We start from the raw sequence: 10094 nt of genomic DNA on the forward strand, positions 1-10094 counted from the left end.
GCTGGTCATCTGTTGGCTTCTTTCACATCTCATTTCTGTTTGGCTGTCATTTAATGAGGAAACAAATCAATTCAGAGGACCGAATCCTTCTAACAGGGCTATTAAAATGAAAGGGAAAAAGTGAATTAGCAGTGAAAACTGGTCACTGATTAGGAAAAGGGTTAGAATGAAAACCTGTAGCCACTGCGGCCCTCCAGGCCTGGAGTTTAACACCTGTGCTCTAGGCTGCCGGTTTGAATCCCGTAAATGCCAATAGGGACTCTGCTCTGTTGGGCTTTTGAGCAAGGCCCTTAACCTGCAATTGCTGAGCGCTTTGAGTAGTGAGAAAAGCGCTATATAAATGCAAAGAATCCATCCATCCATTTCCCAACCTGCTGAATCCGAACACAGGGTCACGGGGGTTTGCTGGAGCCAATCCCAGCCAACACAGGGCACAAGGCAGGAACCAATCCTGGGCAGGGTGCCAACCCACCACAGGACACGCACACACACACCAAGCACACACTAGGGCCAATTTAGAATCGCCAATCCACCTAACCTGCATGTCTTTGGACCGTGAGAGGAAACCGGAGCGCCCGGAGGAAACCCACGCAGACACGGGGAGAACATGCAAACTCCACGCAGGGAGGACCTGGGAAGCGAACCCTGGTCTCCTAACTGCGAGGCAGCAGCGCTACCCACTGCGCCACCGTGCGGCCCCTAAATGCAAAGAATTATTATTATTATTATTAAGAATACTTGCATGGAAGATCAAACTGTATCTATTGATGACTATGACCCACAGTATAACAAAGCGAATTGAGATTGTTCTAAACAGTTAACTGGCTTGTTAATGTCAGGGCCTTATTAGCAGATCCCACATGTCAGCAAAGCCAGGACTCAGTGAGTGACCACGTGCACAGTCACTTCTGTCAGGGTGTGCCTATGGCCCAGCACTTGGAAAGGATAAGCAGACCAAGACCAGCAGATAAAAGACACTGACCAATCAAACTGGCTCTTGGCCAGCAGTCTGGTCACTTGTCCGGCTATATAAAGCCCCTCAGAGACACAAGAAGTCAGACTGCTCCATTCAGTTCACATCTCAGCGTGTAATCTGAAGAGACCCTCCTTGTGTAACCATGCTGTCTGCCGCCGAAAAAGCCCTCATTTCCTCCATCTGGCAGAAGGCTGCCCCCAACTCTGAGCAGCTGGGTTTTGAAGCCTTGCAAAGGTAACAAGCAAATCCAGAATGTCTCAAGACTGTATTTGTAATGTTATATTGCGTATTTGATCCTCTTCTACATTAATGACTTGTACATTTGTCATTAATTTGCTGTATTTACTTCTCATCTGTGCCTCCCTGGTGGTCTGCGCCAGTTTTTGCATGATGAGTGCTACACAGAGTTGATAATTGCTCTAAATCACCCTGCTTTTCTCTCCTTGATATTGATTGGTAAATTGTATATATTACACTTTCTATATGTATTATTCGTCATTTTATTAATTAATAAGAGAACAAGTGCAAATGTGCTTGTCTCATAGGGTAAAAAAAAATCAAATGTAAATATCGGTTTTATTAAAAGTGTTAGCTTTTTGTAATGTGCTCTCCATGCAGATAGCTATTTATCATTCAGTCTTATGACTAGTTGGCGTATGCTCTCTGTTTCATCCTCCTCCTTCTGCTCTTCTCACCTTCTGCCAGGATGTTAATCGTGTTTCCTCAAACCAAGACCTACTTCAAGCACATGGACCTCAGCAAGGGCTCTGCTGACATCCGCAAGCACGGAGCAAAGGTGATTCAGGCCATCGGAGAGGCTGCCCTCGACATCGACAACATGGCCTCAACCTTGAGCAACCTGAGCAGTCTGCATGCCTACAACCTGAGAGTCGACCCTGTCAACTTCTCGGTGAGTATCTTCTAGCTGGCTTTCTCAATGTCTGCACTTTAGAGGTTTAGGTAACTCACAATGGAGCCCAGTAGCACCTAAGTGAGCGCTTTTCTATTTCTGCAACACTAGGAACTCATTTTCTATTTTTGCTCAACTTATAAGAATTCTAAAAGGAAACAAACCAGTGTAGATGAGCTCCATCTTTAACCAGCACTTCTAATGCCACCCATTGATCACATTTATAAAGACTCTGGGCATGTGTGCATCTCTGATGCTTATTTGGAACTACATTCTTCTCAACAAAGAGTTGAGTTTAACTAGTTAATTGAATTATATTGTAACACACTTTACTGCTCTTCTGAAAATTAATACAAGCTACAGAAACAATAACCACATCGGAACTCCGTTCTGTTATTATTGTATGGTGACTTCAATTCTGTTTGCTCCAGTTGAGGCCATTTCCTCGTCTGGGTCATTATGCACAACAGACACGTCTATTATTTGTTTCCTATGGTGTGCTATATTCAAAGCGTCTCTGCCACACAGACTAATAATTCTTCCCTTATTCTTTTGTGTGCCCACAGTTCTTGAGCCACAGCGTCCTGGTTGTCTTGGCCAGCCACCTGTCTGAGGACTTCACCCCAGAAGCTCATGCCGCCTTTGACAAGTTCCTCGCTGCCGTGGCTGCCATCCTGTCCGAGAAATATCGGTAAAAACACTTCTGGGTACCAGTAAGGAACGACTGTGGAGAATCTACGTCAACGGATGAGATGTCCATTCTATCTGGGTCGAAAGATCTTCATTTCTATTGATGGGCTTCCAGTTTTTTTTTTCTACTTGTAGAATTGTATTTTTGTTAATAATGTAAAGAATACATTTTCCCAAAGAACCAAATGCAAGTTGTTTCTGTGCAGTCTGTGCTTGTAATAAAAGAACCATTGCAATATTTCTGTCTCCAGTCTGCTTTTAACGTTCTCTATTGTTGTGCATTCTGTTTTCATCATCACACAAGGTCTCCTTTGGTATAAAGAGCCTAAACATGAATGGCACATGTACCCTCTTTTTCAACTGTTCTCCTACTTTTAAAACTTACTGCTTTTTTAACAAATACTAGAAAAAAGTTCTCTCCTCATTCCACATCAGTCACTCAAGCACTGATTGAATGTGCTCTATTCTGTCTTTGCTAAAGTCCCTTACTTTTATAAATGTTGGGCATACACCACTCAGTTAAGAAAATATGGAAGCACACTCATCAATCAGTGCTTCACGGTGGGCAGCAGGGAGGGTGGTTTGTGCCAGCAAGGAAAATGCTTTTGAAGCAGTTACCTTCAGAAACTTTGAACCTAATTGGGAAACATCCATCCATCCATTATCCAACCCGCTGAACCCGAACACAGGGTCACGGGGGTCTGCTGGAGCCAATCCCAGCCAACACAGGGCACAAGGCAGGAACCAATCCCAGGCAGGGTGCCAACCCACTGCAGTAATTGGGAAACGATTACATTTAAAAGTGGTAGATCATAATATTCTCCTTCATCATCTTCACTATATAATTGTACTTTCTGCCATTGCTTTGGAGTGATTCGAGTCCTATCTTACAGACAGGGCTGAGTATGTGGCCTTGCAGGATGCTAAATCTCGTATCCACACAGACACCTATGGGGTCCCCCTTGGGCCGACCCTTTTTAATATCTATATGCTACCCCCGGGTCACATCATCCACAAGCATGGAGTTTCATTCCATTGCTATGCCGATGATACACAGCTCTGTGTGAGACTGGATTCGACTTCTCTTACACCTCCATCAACTCTTTCCTCCTGCTTGGATGAGATTGAGGCCGGGATGTCCAAGAACTTCCTCAAGCTGAACAGCACCAAAACTGAAGCTTTTTTAATTGGCACCCCCACCCATCAACTTCGTTCCTCTTGGAAGAAAGGTGCTATATTGCGCCCGACCTGGCACATATAAAATAAAAAGACTTTTATTTTTCTTCAGCTGGAGGGCACGTCTTCCCCATAATCCCTTCCAGCCACAACACAGTCACCACACTCCTCTCTCTTTCACCACCACTCCTCCACAGCTTTGTCCTCCTTCCACCCGACTCTGGCCACTGAGTGGTGGTTGCTGGCTCCCTTTTATTGGGACATCCGGCTGCACTTCTGGGTAAGGTGATACCAGCGCCCAAAAGGTCCCAGCCGCTCCTGTAGCAGCACCCCTTGGCGGCGCCTGCGGAAATCCACAGAGCTGCACAGAACTCCAATCCCCATGAAGCCCTGGGGGAATCTGAGGCACCGCTGCAACCCAGGGAAGCTGCCATCTAGCGTCCAGGGGGAGGTACTGGGCTTCCCACCCTTGTCCCCATGACAGATGTGGTGAAGGGGCATCCCGGCCAGGCCATCCGTCACCCTCTGCAAATTGTATTTCCTTTTCTGACCTTATCATTACCCTCTCCCCTTCTGTTACAAATCTGGGTGTCAAGTTAGACTCCCATCTGTCATTTGATACACATGTCCACCACCTCTGTAAAACTGCATTCCTTCATCTCTGAAACATAGCCAAACTCCATCCCTACCCCTTCCTCTGTGGTGCTGAAAAGCTTCTTCATGCCTTTGTCTCCTCCAGACTGGACTATTGCAATGCACTCCTCATCGGGGTACCCAGCAAGAGCCTTCAAAAGCTCCAACAAATTCAAAATAGTGCTGCAAGAATCCTGTGAGGGTGCGGAAATATGAACAGATTTCACAAATCCTTTGGTCACTTCATTGGCTCCCTTATCCATCTCCGTATCAAATATAAACTCTGTTTGCTCACTCACCAGTGTATCCATGGAAATGCTACCAAACTATCTTAAAGAAATCCTTATACTACAATCCACTACAAAAAACCTCCATTTTACAAATACCTACCAGCTTCGCCCCCCTGTGACCAGGGCCAGATTAAGACGAAATTGGGCCTTATGCTGCTGCGCAAAAAAGGCCTATTTTTTTCTCGGCATTGGCGCATGTGCATTCGACACTCACTGTACATGCGCACTCAGACCGACCAAGGAGCAACGCAACCAGCCAGCCTTTATTGAACATGAATAATAATAAGATAGATAGAATAGATAGATAAGATAGATAGATAGATAGATAGATAGATAGATAGATAGATAGATAGATAGATAGATAGATAGATAGATAGATAGATAGATAGATAGATAGATAGATAGATAGATAGATAGATAGATAGATAGATAGATAGATACTTTATTAATCCCAAGGGGAAATTCCCATACTCCAGCAGCAGCATACTGATAAAAACAATATTAATTAAAGAGTAGTAAAAACACAGTGCAAGTTAAAAAATGCAAGATGGAGAGTGCGAGGCAGGTATAACAGACAATAACTTTGTATAATGTTAATGTTTACCCCCCCAGGCGGTATTGAAGAGTCGCATAGTGTGGTGGAGGAACGATCTCCTCAGTCTGTCAGTGGAGCAGGACGGTGACAGCAGTCTGTCGCTGAAGCTGCTCCTCTGTCTGGAGATGATCCTGTTCAGTGGATGCAGTGGATTCTCCATGATTGACAGGAGTCTGCTCAGCGCCCGTCGCTCTGCCACAGATGTCAAACTGTCCAGCTCCGTGCCTACAATAGAGCCTGCCTTCCTCACCAGTTTGTCCAGGCATGAGGCGTCCCTCTTCTTTATGCTGCCTCCCCAGCACACCACCGCGTAGAAGAGGGCGCTCGCCACAGCCGTCTGATAGAACATCTGCAGCATCTTATTGCAGATGTTGAAGGATGCCAGCCTTCTAAGGAAGTATAGTCGGCTCTGTCCTTTCTTACACAGAGCATCAGTATTGGCAGTCCAGTCCAGTTTATCATCCAGCTGCACTCCCAGGTATGTATAGGTTTGCACACAGTCATCTCTGATGATCACGGGGTCCATGAGGGGTCTGGTCCTCCTAAAATCCACCACCAGCTCCTTGGTTTTGCTGGTGTTCAGTTGTAGGTGGTTCGAGTCGCACCATTTAATAAAGTCCTTGATTAGGTCCCTATACTCCTCTTCCTGCCCACTCCTGATGCAGCCCACGATAGCAGTGTCGTCAGTGAACTTTTGCACGTGGCAGGACCCCGAGTTGTATTGGAAGTCCGATGTATATAGGCTGAACAGGACCGGAGAAAGTACAGTCCCCTGCGGCTCTCCTGTGTTGCTGACCACAATGTCAGACCTGCAGTTCCCGAGACGCACATACTGAGGTCTGTCTTTAAGATAGTCCACGATCCATGTCACCAGGTATGAGTCTACTCCCATCTCTGTCAGCTTGTCACTAAGGAGAAGAGGTTGGATGGTGTTGAAGGCGCTAGAGAAGTCCAGAAACATAATTCTTACAGCACCACTGCCTCTGTCCAAGTGGGAGAGGGATCGGTGTAGCATGTAGATGATGGCATCCTCCGCTCCCACCTTCTCCTGGTATGTGAACTGCAGAGGGTCGAAGGCGTGGCGGACCTGTGGCTTCAGGTGGTGAAGCAGCAGCCGCTCCATGGTCTTCATCACATGTGACGTCAGAGCGACAGGCCAGAAGTCATTCAGCTCACTAGGACGTGATACCTTTGGGACTGGGGTGATGCAAGATGTTTTCCAAAGCCTCGGGACTCTCCCCTGTTCCAGGCTCAGGTTGAAGATGCGCTGTAGAGGACTCCCCAGCTCCAACGCACAGGCCTTCAGCAGTCGTGGCGATACTCCATCTGGACCCACTGCTTTGCTGGCATGAATTCTCCTCTGCTCTCTGCTTACCTGGGCTGCTGTAATTGTGGGTGGAGGGAAACTCTCCTATGCTGGTATCAGCAGAAGGATGGTTGGAGGGTGCAGTACTCCGAGGTGAGAGTGGGTTAGGGTGGTCAAACCTGTTAAAGAAGTTGTTCATCTGGTTTGCTTTCTCCCTGTCTCTCTCGATGGTGGCACCCCGTTTCGAGCTGCAGCCAGTGGTGATCTTCATCCCATCCCACACTTCCTTCATGCTGATATTCTGCAACTTCTGCTCCAGCTTTCTCCTGTGCTGCTCCTTTGACACCCTGAGCTGGACTCGGAGTTCCTTCTGCTGATCACCGCCTTTAAAAGCCCTTTTCTTCTGGTTCAAAAGGCCCTTGATGTCACTTGTAATCCATGGCTTCTTGTTAGCATAGCAGCGTACTGTTCTTACTGGAACTACAATGTCCATACAGAAGTTGATGTAGTCAGTAGTGCAGTCAACAACCTCCTCAATGTTCTCACTATGTGACCCCTGCAGGATATCCCAGTCTGTAGTTCCAGTCTCTCAGAGCCTCCTCTGCCTCAGGGGACCACTTCCTGAATGAGCGTGTGGTTGTAGGTAGGACCCTCACTCTTGGTTTGTAGTGAGACTGAAGCAGAACCAGGTTATGATCTGCCTTCTCAAGCGCAGGCAGCAGGGTGGGTGGTCCTTAAGTCCTTTAACTAACATTAGAGGGTCAACTCAAGTTGGACAGTTGGGAGAAAATGTCAGGGAGGCGAGATTGTGTTAGTTTGGACATGTCCAGAGGAGAGTTGCTGGGTATATTGGGAGAAGGGTGCTAAGGGTAGAGCTGCCAGGGAAGAGGAAAAGAGGAAGGCCTAAGAGAAGGTTTATGGGTGTGGTGAGGGAAGACATGCAGGTGATGGGTGTGACAGAACAAGATGAGGAGGACAGAAAGATACGGAAGAAGATGATCTGCTGTGGCAACAGGAATGAAGGGTTTAACAGGTGGAGTCAAGTCAAGTCAAGTTGGGGAGCATGCACTGGTACAGCGCGTTGCCGTACCCACTACATGACGAAACAGCTCAGGATCCCACCCAGTCTCACCCTCCGGAAATGACCCTCTATCTGCCGCAGCCAGGTGTTATGTGGGCGACCCCTTGGCCTGGTCCAGCCACTCGGGTCCCCAACAATGAGGATCTTATGAGCTGATCACCCTCTGGGAAACGCGCCACATGGCTGTAGTGCTGTAACTGATGCTCCCTCACAATGCAGGTCATGTGCCTCATTCGGGACTCCATGAGCAACACAAAGTCAAACCAACGGCACCCAAGGATTTGAAGGAGTCCAGTCTTAGTCTCAGGTCACTGGATAGCGTCCATGTCTCGCAACCATATAGCAATTCAGGAAGCACCAGGACTCTAAAGACTTGGACCTTCATCCTTTTGCAGATATCAGGAGTGCCACACACCCCTTTCCAGTGACCGTCTACTGACTTCATAGGAAGAGTCACCAGACACATGAATGTCACTGCCGAGGTAACTAAACCTCTCAATGAGGTTGACACTCTCTGTGCAGACAGACACACTGCTGATGGCCATGCCCACGAGGTCATTAAAGACTTGATGTTGGTTTTTATCAGGACCCTCATGAGCCCAGACCCTCAGACTCTTCACTCAGTCTCTCGAGCACCCCTATCAGAGCCTCAATTGACTCAGCGAAGATCACAGCATCGTCAGCAAAGTCAAGATCCGTGAATCTTTCTTCACCATCAGATGCCCCCCAGCCGCTGGACTCCACGACCTGCCCAACACCCAGTCCATGTGATCATTGAACAGAGCAGGAGCAGAACACACCGCTGACGGACCCCCATAATCAACTGGGAAAAACACAGAGGTTCTGCCTCCACTCTGCACAGCACTCACAGTACCAGTGTACAGGACGGCCATGATATCCAGCAACCTCGAGGGGATCCCGCAAACCCTCAGGAAGTCCCACAGGGGCAGCTCAATCAACTGAGTCGAACACTTTACGAAAATCAACAAAGGCTACAAAAAAAACTCTGCCGATATTCGTGTTTGCGCTCCATGACAACCCACAGTGCCAGGATGCGGTTGATGGTAGACTTCTTAGGCATAAAACCAGACTGCTCCGGTTGCTGGTAGGTGAGCAAGTGATCACGGATCCTATTAAGGATGACCCTAGTGAGGACCTTACCCAGCACCGAGAGCAGTGTTATCCCCCTGTATTCCCCCCAGGCGATCACCCTTCCCTTTCCAGATAAGTACCACAAGTCCCGTTTGCCAGTCAGTTGGGATGACGCCCTTCTCCCAAATGGAAGCAAAGATTGCTTGCAATGCCAGGAGGACAGCCTTACCACCAGCCTGGAGAAGTTCACCCCACATACCACAGATCCCTGCAGCCTTTCCTCCCCTCAGCTGGTTCACCACCTGTGCCATCTCAGTGAGACTGGGAGGTTCACAGCTAATTGGAGGATCAGCCTCAAAACCGTGGACCCAGAGATATCCAACGTCCTAGCTGGAGGATCAGCTTTGAACAACTGCTCAAAGCAGCCAGCCCAGCGGGTCACAACTGCAGTGTCATCCGTAAGGACCGTTCCATCAGCCACCCTGACTGTGACTCTCCAAGGAACAGATTCAGATGTGCGTAATGCTTTGATTCCTCTGTAAGCAGGATGTGGGTTGCTAGACCATGGATGGTGTGTCACTTGCTCACAGATTCCTCTAACAAACGCCTCCTTATCTGCCCTCAGAGCCCACGCAGCCGTCCTTCTCAGTTCCTGGTACAGACCAGAGTTGCCATTGAGCCGTGCGCTGCAACTCCTCTCGATGATATCCAGGGTGCCCCGTGAGATGAAACACCTCCTTCTGGGAACACCAGTAACACCAACACAACCCTCAGCAACCTTCAGGGTCTTGTCACGGAAGGTCTCCCACATCTCATTAGGATCGGCAGTCGTACCTAAATCTGCAAGTTCCTCATGCAAACTGCATGCAAACTCATTAGAAACAGCATGGTGTTACTGACATTTTTCCCTCCTCATCTGTTTTGTCACTCGTTTTGCATTTGGCTGCGGTCAGTGTCACTACTGGTAGCATGAGGCCATACCTGGACCCTACAGACCTGGCACAGGTAGTCCAACTTCTCCAGGATGGCACATCAATACGTGGCATTGCCAGAAAGTTTGCTTTGTCTCCCAGCACAGTCTCAAGGGCATGGAGGAGATTCCAGGAGGCAGACAGGCAGTTACTCTAGGAGAGCTGGACAGGGCCCCTCGTAGAAGGTCCTTAACCCATCAGCAGGACCCACCGGTATCTGCTCCTTTGGGCAAGAAGGACCAGGATGAGCACTGACAGTGCCTACAAAATGACCTCCAGCAGGCAGGCAGGCCACTGGTGTGAATGTCTCTGACCAAACAATCAGAAACAGAATTCATGAGTGTGGCCTGAGGGCCCGACGTCCTCTACCGGAC

General features: G+C 48.2%; 1 protein-coding gene across 1 annotated transcript; it reads left to right on the forward strand.

Moving 5' to 3' along the window:
- Positions 1–1031: 1031 nt before the first annotated feature.
- LOC114661036 (hemoglobin subunit alpha-D-like) lies at positions 1032–2800 on the forward strand. The gene is made up of 3 exons (XM_028814138.2): positions 1032–1210; positions 1682–1886; positions 2453–2800. Exons 1-3 carry the CDS (start codon positions 1119–1121, stop codon positions 2579–2581), a joined length of 426 nt encoding a protein of 141 aa, XP_028669971.1. The 5' UTR covers positions 1032–1118; the 3' UTR covers positions 2582–2800.
- The last annotated feature ends 7294 nt before the right edge of the window (positions 2801–10094 follow it).

The sequence above is a fragment of the Erpetoichthys calabaricus genome, chromosome 11, assembly GCF_900747795.2.
Source record: "Erpetoichthys calabaricus chromosome 11, fErpCal1.3, whole genome shotgun sequence".
Lineage (NCBI taxonomy): Eukaryota > Metazoa > Chordata > Cladistia > Polypteriformes > Polypteridae > Erpetoichthys > Erpetoichthys calabaricus.